The sequence below is a fragment of the Ursus arctos genome, unplaced genomic scaffold (genome assembly GCF_023065955.2).
Source record: "Ursus arctos isolate Adak ecotype North America unplaced genomic scaffold, UrsArc2.0 scaffold_39, whole genome shotgun sequence".
In the NCBI taxonomy this organism is placed as follows: domain Eukaryota; kingdom Metazoa; phylum Chordata; class Mammalia; order Carnivora; family Ursidae; genus Ursus; species Ursus arctos.
In genome coordinates, this window is record NW_026623055.1 from 1,115,988 (window position 1) to 1,137,877 (window position 21,890).

Consider the following 21,890-nt stretch of genomic DNA (forward strand, 5'->3'; position numbering starts at 1 on the left):
GGACTCACAGGAGTGTTTATTTCTAGATGAGCATTCCCTCCATGTCGTAAGCCTCTCAAATCACAGACATGTATCCATGTGCTATAAATCAGATCCAACACGGTGCTTCACACAGTCATTCAGGTCACTGCTGAATGCTGGTGACACAGGTGTGGACATTAACCTTGGGACCCTGAGGACACTGCAGGTGGGCATGTAACCAGCAGGGGGCACCATGCATCTCCCTGGGCCATGCAGGGGGACCCTCACAGCTGGGGGAGACCCCTGGGCTCCGCCTGGACCAAGGCTGAGCTGCCCCCAGTGCTCCCTGATGAGACCGAGCAGCCTGGTCCCTCAGGGCCTGGCAGAGACTCCTGGGCAGGGTCCTGTGGGTGCCCCCAAGGCTCCTCCCTCCACCCACTTCAGGGCCCCACTCACAGCAGTAAAAGCCCTCAGCTTCTTCTGTGCTCAGGTCTTGATTCAGTGATCACGCAGTGTCTGGGAGAGTTTGGAAGGGGGTGCAAATTTGTATAAACAAATTACTTTCCCTGGGGAATGTATGAGGAAAAGATGGGGCTGCGACAACCCAACCCAACTGTGGAGACTAGGGGCTGTGTCAGCATGGCCCAGGCCTGGGCCTTTCTCCTCCTTTTCTTCCTCCCTTTGTGCTTAGGAAGGGACATGTCCGACTTTTGGGTGAGCTGCCAGACATTATCAGCCCCAAGACCAAGAAACTCCCAACTCCGTGCCCTACCGCCCATGAATGTCTGTGTTTGTGGTTTCCCTGTTCCGACCTGTGCTGATCCAGTCGCCGTCCCTCTCTGCATCTCAAGGAACAGCAGCCGGACTCACCTGCACCCTGAGCCGTGGCTTCCGTGTTGGCAGCTACTACATATATTGGTTCCAGCAGATGCCAGAGAGCCCTCCCCAGTATCTCTGGTAGTGCTACTCAGACTCAGGAATGGAGATTGGCTCCAGGTTTCCAGCTGCATCTCGGGGTCCAAAGATGCCTCGGCCAATGCAGGGCTTCTGCTCATCTCTGGGCTGCAGGCTGAGCACGAGGATGACTGTTACTGTGTGATTGCACAGCAGTGTTTCTCACAGGGACACAAGCAGATGCAGATGTGGGACGAACCCTCCACCTGCACAGAATCTTGTTCTATGACAATTTAAAGCTTGTGAAAAATGTATATTCACAGACTGTACTTGTATTTACCACCTGGTTTGTGATGGGTCTACTCTCAATTATCCATTCAGTGACGCTATGGCTTCAAGAAAAACAGAACAAACATATCAGCAAACATTTCAATGTCATGATGACACTGGTGTTTCCTGATTATTTCACTGGCATAAAACCAGATTCTGTGCAGCTGTCCTTTCCTTTTTTCTCTTGAAATAAGGAAAACTAGCCTTTTTTTGTCTTTATCCTCCAAGAGCCCACGAACTGTCCCAGCAGGTGGACAGTCTTTCACTGCATGGACTCTGCCCTTCCAGGTGTCAGAGCAGAGACACTCTCTGCCCTCCCAGGCTCCTGTGTCCAGGACTGGCCAAGGCTCCCTCTGCCCCATGGATGAGGCTCCAGGATGTGAGATGCTGTGTGAGGACACGAGCCTGGGAGGAGTTAGCTTGGAATACTTGCTGGGCTTCTGAGCTCTGAGTTGTGAAGTCATGGAGAAGGAAAACTTGGCGCATGATGCCAGGAACCCTCTTATGAGCCAGGCGAGTATGGGAGATGCTGCATGGTTGCTGGAAAAGGGAGAGCATGTCCCAGAGAATTTGGGGTGTCAGCATCCATGAGTGAGGCTCTGCTATAGCTGACAGCACTCCGGGCCCATCGGGACTCCCTGAAATTGGTTTTCCTGAGCCCACAGTCACGGTCTGTGTCCTCTTCACCCCCCATATCTTATTAGAGCTTCTGTGAGGTCGGACTGTAAACGTCCAATGCATGAATTCCCCATATGTGCACGTGTCACTGCCCCTGTGAAGCTCTCGATGACTCCAGATTTGGGGCCACCATCACTTGCCCAAGAGAGAAGAAACACTGCGTGTTCCCATGGTATTGGTACCAAGGCTCGGACTGAGCCCCTACGCTTGTATTTGGGGCCGCATAAAGGACCATCCTCCTTTCCAGCCTCGGTCCCCAGATCCAACTGTGTCATCAGGAACTCTTTTACTATCTCTTGCCTTCATTCTGAAGAGAGGCTGATTATCATTGTTACAGCACTGAATGCAACCAAGTGTCACACAGAGCTCGCGGTCCGTGGGCAAATGTAATAACATACTCTCTGGCCCTGTTCCAGTCTTATTCATCACTCCCATGTTCCTGTCTGGGATCAAACACAGTTCAGATTATGATTCCTACTGTTACATGTCCTTCTGAGATCAGAAGACTTCATGCTCTAGGTTTTGTGAATGTTTGTGAGCTCAATAAAAAATATATCCTTTTATACGTATTGGTCTCCCAATGCAATAGAATTACTTTGTTTCTGGAAGCAAAATGGCCCCCGTAATTGCTGGATGACAATGACAAGAAGTGCTGTGGGTCAGGATGTGTGGCCCAGGAGAACCAGTTGGCCCTCTGCCCAACCCCCTCCATGCCCCCTGGTGCCATCCTGGGCTTTACTGAGAATTTCATGAGATCTGAAATCTTAGAAATACGCAGTTTCTCTCTTTCTCCTGAAATTTGGGAAATGACAACACAAGAACATTTATGTGAGAATAGTTGGAATCCATTATTTTTTGCACAAGAGTTTATTTTTTAAAATTTTTAAATTATATTATGTTAGTCACCATACAGTACATCCCCGGTTTCCGATGTAAAGTTCGATGATTCATTAGTTGCGTATAACACCCAGTGCACCATGCAATACATGCCCTCCTTACTACCCATCACCAACATATCCCATTCCCCCACCCCCCTCCCCTCTGAGGCCCTCAGTTTGTTTCTCATAGTCTATAGTCTCTCGTGGATCATTCCCCCTTCTGATTACCCCCCTTTCTTTATCCCTTCCTTCTCCTACCGATCATCCTAGTTCTTATGTTCCATAGATGAGAGAAATCATATGATAATTGTCTTTCTCTGCTTGACTTATTTCACTTAGCATTATCTCCTCCAGTGCCGTCCAGGCTGCAGAAAATGTTGAGAATTCATTCTTTCTGATAGCTGAGTAATATTCCATTGTATACATGGACCACAACTTCTTAATCCAGTCATCTGTTGAAGGGCATCTCGGCTCCTTCCACGATTTAGCTATTGTGGACAGTGCTGCTATGAACATTGGGGTGCATATTGCCCTTCTTTTCACTACATCTGTATCTTTGGGGTTAAACACTCAGTAGTGCAATGGCTGGGTCATAGGGTAGCTCAATTTTTAACTTTTTAAGGGACCTTCACACTGTTTTCCAGAGTGGTTGTACCAACTTGCATTCCCACCAACAATGTAAGAGGGATCCCCTTTCTCCACATCCTCTCCAACATTTGTTGTTTCCTGCTTGTCCATTTTTGCCATTCTAACTGGCGTAGGGTGGTATCTCACTGTGGTTTTGATTTGAATTTCCCTGATGGCGAATGATTTTGAACATTTTTTCATGTGTCTGTTAGCCATTTGTATGTCTTCATTGGAAAAGTGTCTGTTCATATCTTCTGCCCATTTTTTGATTTATTTGTTTCTCGTGTATTGAGTTTGAGAAGTTCTTTGTAGATCTTGGATACCAGTCCTTTATCTGTAGTGTCATTTGCAAATATCTTCTCCCATTCCGTGGGCTGCCTCTTAGTTTTTCTGACTGTTTCCTTGGCTGTGCAGAAGCTTTTTATCTTGATGAAGTCCCATAAGTTCATTTTATCTTTTGTTTCTCTTGCCTTCGGAGACGTGTCATGAAAAAGGTTGCTGTGGCTGATGTCATAGAGGTTGCTGCCTATGCTCTCCTCTAGGATTTTGATGGATTCCTGTCTCACATAGAGGTCTTTCATCCATTTGGATTTGATCGTTGCGTATGGTGTGAGAGTGGTCAAGTTTCATTCTTTTGTATGTAGCTGTCCAATTTTCCCAGCACCATTTATTGAAGAGACTGTCTTTTTTCCTCCGGATGTTTTTTCCTGCTTTATCAAAGATTAGTTACCCAAAGAGCCGAGGGTCCATTTCTGGGTTCTCTATTCTGTTCCATTGGTCTATGTGTCTGTTTTTGTGCCAGTACCATGCTGTCTTTGTGATCACAGCTTTGTAGTACAGCTCGAAATCTGGCATTGTGATGCCCCCAGCTTTGTTTTTCCTTTTCAACAGTTCCTTGGTGATTCGGGGCCTTTTCTGGTTCCATACAAATTTAAGGACTATTTGTTCCAGTTCTTTGAAAAATGTCCTCGGTATTTTGATCGGGATAGCACTGAAAGTGTACATTGTTCTGGGTAGCATGGATATTTTCACTATGTTAATTCTTCCGATCCATGAGCATGGAATATTTTTCCATCTTTTTGTGTCTTCCTCAATGTCTTTCAAGAGTGATTTATAGTTTCTAGAATATAGGTCCTTTACATCTCTGGTTAAGGTAATTCCAAAGTAACGTATGATTTTTGGTGGTATTGTAAATGGGATGGATTCCCTAATTTCTCTTTCTTCAGTCTCATTATTCGTGTATAGAAATGCAACTGATTTCTGAGCATTGATTTTGTGTCCCACCACATTACTGAATTGCTCTATAACTTCTAAGTTTGGGAGTGGATTCTTTTGGGTTTTCCATATAGAGTATCATGTCATCTGTGAAGAGAGACATTTTGACTTCTTCTTTGCCAATTTGGATACCTTTTATCTCTTTTTGTTGTCTGATTGCTGTTGCAAGGACTTCTAGTACTATGTTGAATAATAGTGGCGAGAGTGGGCATCCTTATCGTGTTCCTGATCTTAAGGGAAAGGCGTCCAGCTTTTCCCCATTGAGAATGATATTTGCTCGAGGCTTTTCATAGACGGTTTTTATGAGATTGAGGAATGTACCCTCTATCCCTACATTCTGAAGGGTTTTAATCAGGAAAGGATGCTGTATTTTGTCAAATGCTTTTTCTGCCTCTATTGAGAGAATCATATGATTTTTGAATTTTTCTTTCCGGATAAAGTCTAAGACACCGATCGATTTGCGAATGTTGAACCACCCTTGCATCCCAGGGATGAATCCCACTTGGTCAATATGGATAATCCTTTTAATGTGCTGTTGGATTCTGTTAGCCAGGATCTTGTTGAAGATTTTGGCGTCCATGTTCATTAGGGAAATTGGTCTGTAATTCTCCTTTTTGATGGGGTCATTGCCTGATTTGGGGATCAAGGTAATGTTGGCCTCATAGAATGAGTTTGGTTGCTTTCCTTCTGTTTCCAATTTTAAATACATTTAGGAGAATAGGAATTATTTTTTCTTTGAATGTTTGGTAGAATTCCCCAGGAAAACCATCCGGGCCTGGAGTTTTGTTTTTTGGAAGGTTGTTTATCACCGACTCAATCTTTTCATAATTAAATGACCTGTTTAAAAAATCAATTTCTTCCTGTTTCAGTCTTTGCACTTTATGGGTTTCCAGGAAGGCCTCCATCTCTTCCAGATTGCTTAATTTATTGCCATAAATCCCTTGATAAAAGTTTCTAATAAGCCTTCCAATTTCATTGGTGTTGGTTGTGACCTCTCCTTTTTCATTCATAGTTTTATTAATTTGGGTCCTTTCTCTATTCTTTTGGATAAGTCTTGCCAGTGGTCTGTCAATGTTATTGATTCTCACAATGAACCAGCTTCTAGTTCTGTTGATCTGCTCTGCTGTACTCCTGGTTTCTCATTCATTGATTTCTGCTCTAATCTTGGTCAACTGCTTCCTCGTGCATGGATTAGATCTGTCCCTCTGTTGCTGTTCCAGTTTCTTGAGGTGAGAATATAAAACCTGCATTTTAGATTTTTCTATTCTTTTGAGTGAGGCTTGGATGGCTATGTATTTCCCCCTTAGGACTGCCTTTGCAGTATCCCATAGGTTTTGGACCATTGCGTTTTCATTCTCGTTGGTCTCCATAAATTGTTTAAATTGATATTTGATTTCCTGGTTTATTGAATCATTCCTGAGCAGGATGGTTCTTACTCTCCATATGTTTGAGTTTCTTCCAAATTTTTCCTTGTGGTTGAGTTCCATTTTCTAAGCATTGTGGTCTGAGAATGTGCAGGGAATAATTTCAGTCTTTTGGTATCGGTTGAGACCTGTTTTGTGTCCCAAAACATGGTCTATTCTTGAGAATGTTCCATGGGCATTAGAATAGAATGAGTATTCTTTGGTTCTGGGGTGTAGTGTTCTATATATATCTATGAGGTCCAGCTCGTAGAGTATGGCATTCAAAGCCCTTGTTTCTTTGCCGATTTTTTGCATGGGTGTTCTGTCTATTTCTGATAGTGGAGTGTTGCGGTCCCCTACTATTAACGCATTTTATCTATACGTCTCTATATTCTGGTTAAGAGTTGGCTTGTGTATCTTGCTGCTCCCCTGCTGGAGGATATATATTTATAATTGTCATATCCACTTGTTGGATACATCCTTTAAGAAAAATATAGTGCCCTTCTGTGTCTCTAACTATATTCTTTTTTTTTTTTTTAAAGATTTTATTTATTTATTCGACAGAGATAGAGACAGCCAGCGAGAGAGGGAACACAAGCAGGGGGAGCGGGAGAGGAAGAAGCAGGCTCATAGCGGAGGAGCCTGATATGGGGCTCGATCCCACAACGCTGGGATCACGCCCTGAGCCGAAGGCAGACGCCTAACCGCTGTGCCACCCAGGCGCCCCTCTAACTATATTCTTTAGTTTAAAATCCCAACTGTCTAGTATGAGAATTGCTACCCGAGCTTCCTTTTGAGGTCCATTAGTGTGAAAGATGGTATTCCATCCCTTTACTTTCAGTCTGAATGTATCTTTAGGTTCAAAATGAGTCTCTTGTAGACAGCAAATGCATGGGTCATGTCTTTTTATCCAATGTGCAACCCTGTGACATTTTATGGGAGCATTTAGGCCATTTACATTGAGACTGATTATTGAGAGATACGATTTTAATGATGCCATGTTCCCAGTAAAGTCTTTGTTTCTATCGATTGTGACTTTCTGTTCTGTATTACTCTTGGGGCCTTTTTACCTTTATAGAACCCCCCTTAATATCTCCTGTAGGGCTGGTTTCGTGGTTATGAAATTGGTCAATGACTGGCGCTTCTGGAAGGTCCTTATTTCTCCATCAATTCTGAATGACAGCCTTTCTGGATAAAGTATCCTTGGCTTCATGTTTTTCTCTGAAAGAGCTTTAAAAATGCCTCCCCAACCCTTTCTCTCATTCCAGGTCTATGTAGACTGGTCTGACATAATTCTGATAACTTTGTCTTGGTAGGTGAGAAATTTCTTTGCCCTGGCCACTTTCAATACTGTATCCTTGGATCTAATATTTGCGAATTGCACTGTGATGTGACGTTATGTGGTGTAGTTTTGTTGTGGTTGAGCTTGGGAGGGGTCCTCTCTGCCTCTTGGACATGGAAATTTGTTTCCCTTGCTAGGTTAGGGAAGTTTTCAGCTACAATTTGTTCAAATATCTCTTCTAGATCTCTGTTTTTCTCCACCTCCTCGGGGATGCTGATGATTCTGACATTGGAACGTTTCATTGAGTCAGTAATCTCCCGTAAACTACATTCCTGAGCGTGGATTTTTTGAGTCCACATTCTATTTTAGCTTTTTCTTCCTGTAACCCATCCTCCAATTCGCTGATATGTTCTTCTGCCTCATTCACCCTGGCTGTCAGAGCCTCTAGTTTTGACTGCATTTGGCTCATAGAATTTTTGATTTCTGCCAGATTCGCTCTCATTTCTGCCCTTAGAGATTCTATATTCTCATTAACATTTTCATTAATACTTTTTTCAAGTCTACACCTCATCTTGACCATTGTTACTCTGAATTCCATTTCTGATAATTTGGTTATATCCATATCCATTAGTTCTGTGGCAGAGGCCACAGACTCATTGTCTTTTTTTTGCTTGGGGGGACTTCTCCTTCTCGTCATTCTGATGAGGAGTGGTTGCAGAGTTGCCCAGAACCCACATTATTGACCGGGACCCAGGCCTTGTGCCCTTGTTTTATATGGATCTTAGGGATGTGGGCTTCTTGATTTTTCAGCCTGCCTTCTGGCGAAGGGCCTGCTGTGCCGACATCCTGTTTGGGTAGATTCTCCGTGTCCCCTGCGAGGGGGGATGGGGATGGGCACACTGTGAGCCCGATTTCCAGGCTTTGGATCTCTGGTGGCTCTCCGTGGAGGTTTACTGTGCCTCTTCTGAGAGTCAAAGCAGTAGTGGCCGAAAATCAGCCTCTGTCTCAGAGGGATCGCAGACCGTTCTCCACCGATGTTCTGGCCAGTTTAACTTTGTTCCTTTTGGTGCTGCTCAAGCCTGCAGTGTCCCGGGATGTGCGCCCCACACCCGGCATCCCAGCCGGCGTGTCTCTGTCCTTTGTGTTTCTAACACCGCCCGCCACTGCCGCCAGCTGCCCCCACGCATTCCCTGAGCTCCCGGTCTTAGTCTGGTTCCAGTGAGCACACCGCAGCTCCGTTTCAGTCTGGTGGCACGTGTTCCCCAGTTCACGGTCTCAGTCTGCTCTTTTGCCGGTCCGGTCTGCGAGTCCACCCGCTCCCCCATGTAGGTGGCTACTGCTTCCCGGTAACCAAATGCGGCGGCTCCCTCCCCCTTTCGTTTATCTTCTGATATCTGTGCGCGGTTTCACGGCTCCCCTCTTCGTACCTCATACTCAGCGCTGGAGATGTTCATTTGTAGAGATCCAGATGTATCTTCCTGCGTCTCAGGCTGATTCCGTGGATGTTCAGGATGGTATGGTACCTACCCAGCTCGACTCGGGGGACCGGCTGTAAAAGAGGTCCCCAATCCTCTGCCATCTTAACTCCCACCCAATTGTGATCTTTTGAACGTATCGCTGAGAATCTTTAGATCCTATAAAGTGTCCAAGGTATACTGATCCCCTGAAGAACCCTCAAAGGACATTCAAACACGCAAACAAACAAAAGCACATCCACTCTCCCCTGGTGTGTCACGTCAGATGTGGCACATATGGGTCCTTCAGGTTTATCTGGAATCATCTGTGGGGGTCACTGGCTACTTCTTTTGTTTTTCTGAGCATTAAAAACAAATGTGCCTTTTATTTTCCCAGTGATAATGGGTTATATTCAAGAAAAGTACAAAATGGAAATCCAGGACAGGTAAAGTATGGGAAAACCACCGGCAAGTCCAGAGAACAAAGGATAAGGGAGCTCTTTTGTAGAGCAAAGGGTGAGTGTGGAAGGGCTGTGAAAGACAAAATCTAAGGGAGGAAAGGGGAATTCTAGGTAAAACGGCATGTCATTGGTTGAGCTGTGACAATTTCTCATTGGCTGGGCTGTTGCCAGGGAAGGGGAAGTCTTTCTCTTCCTGAGGCAGTAAGGGAGAAGCTAACATAGTGCAGACTTGCAAGGTCTGTCTTCTCCTGCTGGGTCTGCATTTGAGGAGTTGTGGTCTTGAGAGCTCCCCCTACTGGTCTCTGATCTCCATGCAAAAGATTTTTCTCTTACTAATTTTCAGGTAATATATGTACGTGTTTATATTCTCATAGACCAGGACTCGTTCTGTGATGGAGACTCAACAATATCATCAGCCGACCTAAAAAACCATAGTATCTGGATATCAGACCTAGTGAGGTGCAGACACCAGCTGGACTCTCAGGGCTTCGGGCCATGGTGACTGACATGTGTGCATTTGGCCAGCAGGTGGCGCGATGGAACTGCCTCTTGCTCCCTAAGCAGTTCATTAATGAGAACAATTCAAAGGAGCCTGGGTCTGGGACCTGGTACAGTGATCCCAGATGGGACTCAGCAGCTGTGTCCCGTCTGGCCTAGCAGAGTCTCCCCAGGGGACCTGTGTGTGGTCTCAGCAGGTGCTTCCTCCCAGGGCTGTCCGCAGGGCTAAAGCCACCTGCATCCTCCTCAGTGTGGGGTGTGAGCTGAGCTCTAGCACCAGGGATCAGGGAGGGGCTGGACAGTCAGTGGATGGGCCTCATTTGCCTGGACAGCCTCTCCTGGGGCAGAGGCTGGAGGGGAAAATGAGGCCTGAGGCAGCCCAACCCCCTGTGGGGACCAGGGTCTGTGTCACAATTGTCTGCACTCCTGTCCTCATGCTTCTCTCTTGCTGCACAACAGGCCTCAGGGACTAGACTGCATCACCCCCATGGTTCAGAGTCTAGATAAGATTTACTTTGACCCATTCCAATATCCCATGAGTGTCTCTTTCTGCAGACTCCCTGTCCCGGCCTGTGCTGACCGGGCTGTGCTCCCGTCTGCACGTCTACGAACAACAGTCAGACTCTCGCCTGCACCCTGAGCAGTGGCTTCCGTGTTGGCGGCTCCTCCATTTACTGGTTCCAGCAGCTGCCAGGGAGCCCTCCCCGGTATCTCCTGGACTACTCCTCAGACTCAGATAAGCACCAGGACTCAGGGGTTCCCAGCCGCTTCTCCGGATCCAAGGATACCTCGGCCAACGCAGGGCTTCTGCTCATCTCCGGGCTGCAGCCTGAGGACGAGGCTGACTGTTTCTGGGCTACGGCTCATGGCAGGGGGAGCAGCTCCCATTCCTCACAGTCTCTCAGACGAGGAAGAAGTGGGTCAGAAACCTCTGGACCCAAGAATCTTGTTTCTGAGCCTCTGTCCAGAAGACACTATATGGACAGACACAGCAGGGTGGTCGCTTCTGCATGAGGATCTGTCATTCATCAGGGAAAGAGAGACACTCCTGTAAGGCCCATAATGTGAGATGAAATGGGGACATCGCAGGAAGACACAGACAGATGAGATATCAGAGCCCAGCTGCCCATCACCCTCAATCTGGAGACGATGAACAGGAATCAACACGGTTTCCACAGTGAAAATGCGAACACTCACCCACACATCAGTTTCGCCCTCTTATTCCATGAAGTGTGACCTCGTGTCACTGCTGATGCATCTGCAGCTGATGTATGGACACTAACCCTGGTCACAGACACTCTCTCCTCTCTCTGAACCAGCTACACATGAACTTGGACCAGATCCCACAGACTCTCCCTGACAACACCCCCCACTCCCTCCTCTTCTCCGCTCTGCTCCCCTGTCCCTCAGGCTTCAGTTTCTCCCTCTGCCTCTTCAGGTCTCCATTCTGTCTCCATGTCAGGATTTCAGAGAACACTGGAGAGGATGGTGCTGTAGTTTCCCTGGAGACTAGGCCAGAGAATGAGCAGAGCACACAGCTGCCTGCAACCCCTCCCATTCTCCTTCTTGCTCTCACCCCAGGCTCTGTGTTTTCTGTTCCCAACACTCCCAGTCAGTCTCTTTATAGATATGAGAGAGAGTAGAGGGAGAGGGAGAGAGAGCACAGCAGGGAGAGGCAGAGGGAGAGGGAGGGAGAGTCTTAAGCAGACTCTGCACTCAGTGCCCTGTGGGGGGCTAGAGCTCAAGTTCCTGAGATCATGACCTGAGCTGAAGGCCGATGCTTAACTGCCTGAGCCACCCAGGTGCCCCTCAGGACCCTGAGATTAGGAGCAGAGCCAAACCAAGAGTCAGACCCTCAACCAACTGTGCCCCCAGGCCTGCCCCAGTCATTTTCTCTAATATGAAAACAAAGTTCTTACATTTCCTGAAAAGAATGTGTTCATCTACCTTTAGGTATTTGCACGTGGGATCTATTGATTTTTACCCACTTCAGAATTAACTGATGCTCCACTCATGGGGAGTGTTGGAGGAATCCACAGACAATAGAGGGCCTGCATATTTTAAGATATGTGATTATTTCTCTTATGCTCCAGATTCTCATTCCTAAGAATACTCTGGATGGTAGATTCAAAATAGAAACATTTTTCTTCGATACTTAACGTCCCAGACTGTAGTGTTTTTTCACACAGGTCCATGCATCAGCAATAACTTGTTCTCACTCTGGTAGACACTGGGGGACATGAGGGACTGTGGGTCTCGCTGGGATGTGGGGGCAGGAAGGAGGGGGCTGCACGATCCCCCCCACCCTCTGCTTCCCAACACCTGAAAACCCCACAGCTGTAGGTCTTCTGTCTGCAGAGATTAAAAAACAAAATTGGCAGATTTCTTGTCACTTAACAAGACCTGGACTCCTGATTCAGTGAATTGTTCATAGGTTTGCTCTCACATGAGTCCTCCCAGCCTAAATAAATCCTTTTCCAGTAAAAATCTTTGACATACTTACCTCTAAATGCAAGATCAGGACCCTGGAGGTTATAAAGAGACTCAGCAAGGAGAAACATCTCTCAGGGTGTTTCAAAGTCATAAGAGGGACAGGGGTCATGTTGCTTCCTTTTTGGTCACACACACACACACACACACACACACACACACAGCCTTCTCCTCCCTCTGAGTGAATAGTGTGTCTGGGACTCTGCAGTTTCCAGGCTTCTCGGTTCTTCCAGAAGTCAGGGTCAGCCTGTGCTCACCCAGCAGCCCTCAGCGTCATAATATCCAGATGGTAGAATCCTCTTCAACAGGAAGCACTGGGGACATCTAGAGTTACTGGGGTCCTGTCACGAGGGCAGCCAGGATGGGCTCTGAACCCTTCTCTCCTGGGACGAGGCTGGTGCTCAGGTGTCTCCGGGGGAGTCTCTGTCCCTGTGGGCAGTTTTCCCCCGACCATCTCTGGGCTCCAGTCAGGGCCTCAGGCTGATCAGCACATTGATTCTGGGACAGCAGCCTTAGGGCTGTTTCCCACAGAGCTCAAACCTTAGAGGAAGTGAGTCACATGCTCTCTGTGCTCTCAGGGCTGGGCTGTCACTCCCTCAGTCACCCCAGGGACACCTCCAGCCAGGCTGCACTCTGACGGAAACTCTTCTGTCCCAATCCAGGGCTACAGGGCCTGTGAGCTCAGGGACACTGTCCCAATTACCTCCACCTCTCCTGCACTCACATGTGGGTTATTTGACAGACACGTCTGGGTCGAGTTAGCCTTGGGTAGTAAAATTCCTTCCTGTAGTCTTGGGTGGCTGAGTGAATAACGGTTCCATCCTGACCATGCTGGACACAGGTGCTGGGACTAGAGCTGTGCTCTTCCCAGAGAGTGGTCTGATCCCAAATCCCTCTGTCCTGGAAGCTTTCTCTCTGTTTGGTAATGTTGTCAGTAGGATGGTTCTGAGTTCGTAGGAACAGGCCCCTCAACGGGTTTCCTGGGCACCACGTTGACCTTTCTCACCTGGGAGACCAGGTGCAAGGTACACATATGTGATTTTAGAAAAAAGTATATAAGCTCCTATTCAAATGAGAACAGAAGGCATTCCTGTTCCATTCAATCAATCTTCCTGAATGGAATTATGTATAAAATAACACATTCTTTATAAATACGAGGTTGGCTCAGTGGTGACTGACAGAAACGCTGTCAATAGGTCCCTGTCACAGCATCTGCAGCTGTCAGTCCTTCTCTCCTAGAACTTCCTGCCAGTTTGTCCTTGTGCTCTGAGGTCAGTGCCATACACAGCCTCATGTGGCATGGCTCCAGCAGACTTGTGTCTGTGCTGGGAGGACAGATCCTCAGAGGGAATCACAGCCCCAGTGGGTGGAGGACTGTTGTTTCAAGCAGGTGGAAAGAGTGACAGGTGACAGAGATGTTCAGTGTATAACCCTCTAGGAATGCACATGACGGGTTCTACTCAGAACCTGGAGTGAAGAGCTCCCCATCACCTCAGTGCTGAGGGAATCTCAGAGGAAGGAGAGCCTGGAAATCAGGGAGAAGGCAGATAAGAGGAAAGTCCCATCATCCCACACAGAAGGGACCATGTGTCCGTGAGGACCCGTCACTGCTCTGGACTTGATCCAGGTCTCTGAGAGGTGTTTGTATAAGACACACACCTCACTGCTGACCCAGGAACAGGCAAGGGAGCCACAGACAGACTCACTCTGCAGACTCTTAGTTGAGCATATAGTGAACCCTCCAGTAATGGGAGGTGACATATAGGAACACCTGGTGAGGCCCTAATGCAGGGAACAGTGGCAAAACAGTTGAGCAGGTGGGGTTACAGATGGGTCTGATGGGCCCTGGTTACCAGTCACACAATAGTTTCCCTGAGTCTGGACACCAGGGGGCACTCGGGTCCCATTTTTGAGGAGGGGGGGATTAGAGCTGGGACCTGCCCCCTGGTCCTGCCTGTGCCTTAGGCTCAGAGCTCACAGCTGGGACTCCCACCCCTGTCCCCACACAGCCCCTCCCCTCCCCACTGACATCTCAGGCAGAGGGGCCTGACCCAGGGCCAGGGCGGGGTCAGAGATCTGGGGTCTCATTTGCATGGATAGGCCCTCCCTCTCTGAGAGGATGAAGAGGGGAAGGAGGTGATTAGGGGAAGCTCTACTCAGCTGTGGAGCACAGAAGTCAGGATCAGTGATGGTCTCCACCATGTCCTGGTCCCCTCTCCTCCTCACCCTCCTCGCTCACTGCACAGGTGACTGGATGCATGGACAGGGGAAGGAGCCCTAGGATGTCATGTGGATTTTGCTTCCTCTTCTTGTCTGCAAACCCCAGCATCACCCTCTCTGTGTGTCTCCCCTTTGCAGGGTCCTGGGCCCAGTCTGTGCTGACTCAGCCGCCCTCCGTGTCTGCTGCCCTTGGCCAGACGGTCACCATCTCCTGCACTGGAAGCAGTTCCAACATTGGGTATGGTTATTATGCACATTGGTACCAACAGCTCCCAGGAACCGCCCCCAGAACCATCATCTATAATAATAACAACCGACCATCGGGGATCCCAGATCGATTTTCTGGCTCCAAGTCTGGCGGCTCAGCCACCCTGACCATCACTGGGCTCCAGGCTGAGGACGAGGCGGATTATTACTGCTCATCGTGGGATGACAGACTCAGAGTTCCCACAGTGCTCCAGGCCTGAGGGGAAGTGAGACAAAAACCCACTTGCTCATCTGTAGAGCGGGACACACGCCAGCAGTTCCTGCTCAGCTTAGCTTGTGATGCTCCTTATTCCTTTGCTGACGCCCTGGGCCCAGGTCCATCAGGGGCACCACCAAGGAGTGAGGCTCTCCTGTCACTTCTGTCCTCAGAGTCACTCAGAGCAGCCCATTCCTCAATAAAGAGTCTCCATGTGAACAGAAATTTCTTGTTTCATCAGCTGGGATGTTTTACTTCTAGGCTGGACCATGTTATTTTTTTCCTTCTGATTTTCAAATACATCAAACATTTTATTTTGTCTCTGACCATATCATGGGACGTCAGCACTCCCCATGTGGTGTTTGAAGAATAACTCAGTCCTGTGGCATCAAAGATTATTATCTACTTGGTTATAAACAGTGCTGCTGCCTAGTTTGTCTTATTTCCTGATTCTTTCAGAAATGAATGCTCACTTAGATTTGCAAAAGTATAAAAAAAAAAACCCAAACTTTTTTCCTTGGAATAAACCTGCACATGCATGTTTATAGCAGTTTCAATGCTCATCACTAAAAACTGAAAGCAACCAGAAATCCGTCCACAGAAATTTACCCCAGGTTTATATCTAATCACCCAAATATGGAACCGAACTGAGATGCCAGCAAATAGGCAGCACATTTATAAAAAGGGACAGAATACATAGTATGGTTAAAGTTACATCACATATGGGAAGCAGCGAACACTCTGGAGAGAGTGCAAACATCTGCAGTTTCTTGGAGGATAAAAGAGACAACAGGGTTGACCATGTGAACAAAGGAAAATATTTCTGAGCAACAGAATGATTCTATATTACACTGTCACAGCACTGAAATGACACTATGACACTGTCAGAGTCACTGAACACTGTACAACCACACAACAGAACCCAAAGTGTGCAGGTACAACTCATTTGGGAGGTTTGGTTCCCGGGATGGCACGCGGACTGTGACAAACCCACGTACCTACAGCACAGACGTGTGAGCTCAGCTCAGCGCAGGGCTCAGGGGACGCTGCTGAGCTGAGTGATGGTGAACATGAGTGGAGCCCGTCCGTGTAAGTCACAAGAGACTGCGTGAGCTCTGTGATCTAGTAAGTAAGCTCATGTCCGTGGAGAAAAGGCGAATTATGTTGACGGGGCTGCACTGCATCCTGGAATTGAACAATCAAGTCAGTGGATTGGCGGTGGTGGGGCCAGATTTCTCACGTTCGGAATGGAAGTTCACAGAAATAACCAGGGAAGGAGGCTTGAGTGAAGCGTGCGTTCATGGGTTAGAGCTGGAGCTGGCAGCTTGGAATCGTGTGTCCTTTGATGGAGACAGATAATCACCTGTGGAAACAGTCACCACTCTGTGCATGTTCCCGGGTTAGTTGACTCATATAGAAGTCCTAGGTCTGTCAGCTGAGTGGGAGAACAAGCAGAGATGCCCCGTAGCCATGAAGTGCACTGTCCCAAATACCGCTCTCTAATACCATTCTCCCAGAGGACACGCGGGCTTCTTTGGAGAAATCTTAATCTCCAGACCAGGAATTCCACAGGGTGAGTGTGGAGCACCTTCTAGTGTCAGAAAGTGAAGAATCCTTTAAGTCAAACACAAGCACATCAGCACAAACAGACACACACACACACACACACACACACACACACACACGACAGGGTGTGTCAAGGAGCTCATGAGCGAACTTAAAATGCTTCCATTGTGTAAAACTGGAAAGATGTGAGCAACCAATAAATGTAATGGTATTAGTTTATAACTCAAAGTCTAAAATAGCTCTCCATGGTCCATATTGTTCACTGTTTGAACAAATGAATAAACGGAGGAAGAAGAGACACATTCCGGCACAGAGATTTCAAGTAACAGGTGCTAACACTTAGCATGAAGGGTGTCGGGCATGATCCCCACTCAGCAAGTGTGGACAAAGTCACCCAAACAAGGAGAGTCTGAGAAAGTGTCCCAGTGAGAGAAGATGAAGGAAGCGTCACAACTACATGCCACAGAGAATCCTGGACTGGATCTTAGAACAGCATAGGGACATTAGGTAAAAACTAAGACAATCTGAATAAAATCTGAATAAACCATGGCTGTTAATTTTTATGGGTTGAACTGTATCTTCATCAATTGATGTGATAAAAGTTCTAAAAACTCTTGTATTTCAGGATGTGACCTCATATGGACATGGGGTTGCTGCAGATGTAGTCAGCTGAGTTGAGGCCAGTAAGGTTTACTCTCATGTGTCATAGATTTTTTTTTTCTCTCTCTTTGGTTTTCCTCTGACTCTTTGGTTGAAATGATGCTGAAACGCATCACAGTATTTTAGAGAACAGAACCTAGGAAATGCAGTAGTTTTATTACTGTGAATCTATGAAGGCATTTACCAAATGAACACAATGAAGCCTCAATCTGAGTGGGATGCCTTGTTCTGGGAGCCCCTTGATGTAGGAGTGGAGAAAGAAGTTCTAAGAAGAGGGAGGTCCCTTCTACAGTGTAAGGATTTATTTCCATCCTCATACTGAGAATACCTACAAAACCAGACTAATAAAAAGGAAAATGAATCCTAAGTATATCAGAGAGATACAAGACATACTGAATTCCCAGGTTAACCATGAAAGGAAAATGAAAAATAGAGTGAGAAGTATGAACAGTGGACACATTTTTGTTGAAAGTATTTTAGTCTCATGACCAATGCAGACATCAAATGCCAGGGCCTGTGCCCTGGGGTTAATGGGATGTTCCAGGAGACTCGTAATACAGCAACACATTACTCTCACTGTAAGAATGGAGACTCTTTTATCAGGTGTGAACCAGCAGTGAACTCTGGGAAACATTAGGCCACGGAGTGAGTGTATCCTTACAACATTCTATTTCTATGACTTTCCCAGAAACAGGCCTTATGATTTCTGCAAAGCAGCCCCACTGTCCCCTCGTCAGTGACACAGCTGCCCTGATGCACAGCTGGGTCATCCAGGTTTGTCTAGAAAGTCCTGTAATTACATAGGCACATATTTCCATCTCCCATGGAGCAGGGCTCCTCCTGAGTGAGGAATTACTGTAAATGAGCACAAACGTCAGAAACATAGTACGGGTCTCCCTAACTTTGGAAAGTTCTCTTTACACCACTTGGCTTTTATGGAATATTTATATTCGTAGCTGCTTTTAGTGCTAAAAGAAATCTGAAATAATCTGATTTTCATTTTCACAAAAACATAAGTGCCGACATAGCCCCTAGTATTAGTTGTGCAGGGAGCCTCTATAGGACAGTGCAAACCCAGCACCATGAGGGGTGCCTTCCAGCGCCTTCCCTGAGATCTACACACAGCAGCTCAACAACAGGCCACCAGAGCTGTGACCCATGTGTGTTATCATATGTGCTTTCCTGCTTTTTGTTGGACATCTGCAGGTAAATTGTGTCCTTTGGGATTAGAGAGCCTAAGGAAAGTTAGTTACCCTTTGAGTCTGGAAACAGGCAAAGATTATCATATCAATTAATGTTACACACTTCGTTGCCTCATGCCATTGGGGCTGCCTAAGGTTTGCTGGGGATGATGTACTTTCAGACAGCAGGGGAAACATGCACTAAGACTTGGTCCACGGATGTGTGTATCCACAGGGATGTGGTGAGCTGCAGAAATCACCTGGGCTCTCAGGGCTTTGGGACACAAGGACTGCTGTGCCCATGACCAACAGGGGGCGCTGTGGGACTGCCCTGTGGTCCCTACTTGGCTGATCCTTGAGGAACTTTCACTGAAGGGAACTTGGCCAGGGATTGGGGTCTGTGCCCCCTGATGGGGACTCAGCAGCTGTGTCCTCTCAGTCCTGGCAGAGTCCCCTGAGCAGGGACCTGTGTGTGGTCTCAGCAGGTGGTTCCTCCCAGGGCTCTCCCCAGGGCTGAAGCCACCCCCATCCTCCTCAGCGTGTGGTGTGGGCTGAGCTCCAGCACCAGGGCTCAGGGAGGGGCTGGGCAGTAACTGGGTGGAGCCCATTTGCATGGACAGCCCCTCCTGGGACAGAGGGTGGAGGAGAGAAGGAGGCCTGGGTCAGCCCAGCCCACTGTGGGGACCAGTGTCTGTGTCACCATGGCCTGGACTCCTGTCCTCCTTGTGCTCCTCTCCTACTGTACAGGTAGGGACAGACCTTGGAGAAACAGGCAGCTCTCAAATTCACTCTTCCTGAAGTCAGCGTCTTGATAATTTTCTCCCTATGTCTTGTCCCTTTAACCACACTGTGTTGGCAGGTTCCCTGTCCCAGCATGTGCTCACCCAGCCGCCCTCCCTCTCTGCATCTCTGGGATCATCCGCCAGACTCACCTGCACCTTCAGCACTGGATTCAGTGTGGGCAGCACCAAACACACTGGTTCCAGCAGCAATCAGGGAGCCCTCCCTGGTATCTGCTGAGGTTCTACTCAGACTCAGATACGCACCAGGGCTCTGGGGTCCCCAGACGCTTCTCTGGCTCCAAAGATGCCTTGGCCAATGCAGGGCTTCTGCTCATCTCCGGGCTGCAGGCTGAGGACAAGGCTGACTATTACTGTGGTATGTATCATGGCAGTGGGAGCAACTACTGTTACCCACAGTGTCTCAGATAAGGAGGAAGTGAGACAAAACCCCCTCCAACAACAGGTCTTGTCTCTGAGCCTCTTTTATTGAGAAGCTTCTGTGGAGGCTTCTGTAGGAGAGAGTCCTGGTGGGAGGACATGACCTGGAGGAGGGAGAACTGACACACAGACTATGCTGTCACCTGAGCTAGCACAGATGTCCCAGGAGCATACCTAGGTGAGGGATAGTGCCCACCTGTACATGTGCCAGGTTCTGGGGTAAACTAAAAATAATAATAAATATGCAGTGACTTTACGTATATGTAGGGGTTTGGCCATCACCCATAATCACACTGACAATATTTCCATCACCTGCAGAGAAACCCCTGACCCACCTGCATTCCGACCAGTGTCCGCCCTGCACTCAGCAATCTGTGGCCCCCAGTTCCCTCCTGTCTGCGGCGAGCTCCCTACTGTGCACATTTCACAGGGACTGAACCACAGAACAGGAGCAGTTGTAAGTGCTCCGTTCACTGGCAGGAGCAGCATGTGCACTGCTGTGGGGATGTCAGCGCCACCGTCTGTAAATACGCGGATAACGTCATGTATGTACATGTCACACATTTGTGGAGAACTTGATGATTTATCTGGACGCTTCCAAATTTTATGTATGGGATGTTGAAATGTTCATGATCTATGTTTCCATAGTGGTCTATAAAATAATTAAGGATTTCAATACTTTTTCATTTTTATTTTCCAATATCAAATATCCCTTATCAAGTTTTTTTGGGGGGTGTTGTTCAAAAACAATTTAGCCAGTGGTTGTTTTATTCTGTTTGAAAAATATTATGTGTTAACTAAATATTTTTTTTTAGTTATTGTCTCATACATTTTTGCTTTACTTGTCATGGGAGTTGGGCTGTGTCTCCTCTGTTTCCTATTCCCCTGTGTCTGTCCGATGTTAAATGTCTCCTTCCCTTCTTTTCCCATCACTGTGGTGTTTCCAGGGCTCCAATCCTGAGGTTCTCACCCCATCTGCCCACAGCACTGCCTCTGAGACCTCCTGTCTCCCACCTGCTCACCCTGGATGCCTGTCCTGTGGTCGGGGCTCGGGTCTCCCCCTCGCTGTCCCGTGTCTTCACACTCAGGGACCTTTCTCCTCTGATGATGGTTCAGACCACTGCTAGCTTCCTCTTCTGGCTCCCACAGACTTTTTGGAACTGACTTTTCTTCCCACTGAAGCTCATGACTTAGGGAGTTAGTGTGGGAGCGAGGCCGCCCGAGTCTCTGGTTTGTTTGTGCATTATGTATTCATTTGTTTTCACTTACTGGACCTGAGAAGTTGTTGTGTGATCTATCTCATGTGTTACTATGGTAGGAGTCTTGTGTAGTTTCCTGTCTTAATGTGAAGGTGTTTTTAAGAGGTATGATTTCTGTGTAGTGCAAGTATTTTGCATACATTTTTTAAGGTATTAACAATTATAAATACTTTCGGAAAGGATTCTTCTTCCCTAATACCCTGGATGAAACTGAATCCTCTCAAAGAGCATATATTGACATCCTAGCCCTTAGGACCTAAGAATGTGTCTTTGGGAATGGGGTTGTCGCAGATGTAATTAGTAAATTTCAGGCAATAATCGGGTGGGGTGGCCTCCTAATCCAACATGGCTGGTGTGCCTGTAACAAGACAGACAGATACAGACAAGGCAGGGACTGTGGGGAGGCGGAGGCACAGACTGCGTGTCTGCAGCTGCAGCCAGTGAACGCCAGCACTTGCCGTCAAACCTCTCATGGTTGTGGAGATTCAAGAAGGATTCCTGTGCAGGTTTCAGAGGGAACAGGGCCAGCCCTGCAGACATTGGGGCTCTGTGAGAACAGCAGAAATGCATTTCTACTGTTTTAAGCCACCCAGGCCGTGGTACTGTGTTATGGCAGCCCTAGAAAAAGAATATACCTAAAATCAATATATTTAAACATAGAAAAGGTCACTAGAGTTGGAGAAATACAACTTGACAATGAAACTATTTCTCCATCATAAAATTGCTTAATATTAAGATTGATTTTATCCTCTGTAATGTGTCTGCTGAATAGGAACTCTCATACATTGATGGTGAGAACATAAATTAGTGAATCAGTTTTGGAGCATAAATTTAAAATTTTTATCAAACATTAAATATATATATATATATATATATATATATATATATATATATATATGGTTTGCATCAGTGTTACATTTTTAGAAATCAATTATGAATGAAAATTATCTAACTAATACATTCCAAAATGAATATCTGCATATCCAGTTCAGAGATGCTACAATTACAACAAATGAGACCAGCATGGATATTTCTCCATGGAAAAGTGGCCAAATTATGGCAAATTATCCTACGGAATAATGAGAAACTA

At 47.0% G+C, this 21,890-nt stretch overlaps 1 gene segment (V, D, J or C); it reads left to right on the forward strand.

The window, feature by feature from the left end:
* The first annotated feature begins 14,397 nt into the window (after positions 1 to 14,397).
* LOC125282353 (immunoglobulin lambda variable 1-40-like) lies at positions 14,398 to 14,918 on the forward strand. The segment is given in 2 exon segments: positions 14,398 to 14,477; positions 14,590 to 14,918. Coding segments are annotated over 2 exon segments (387 nt in total).
* Positions 14,919 to 21,890: the final 6,972 nt, after the last annotated feature.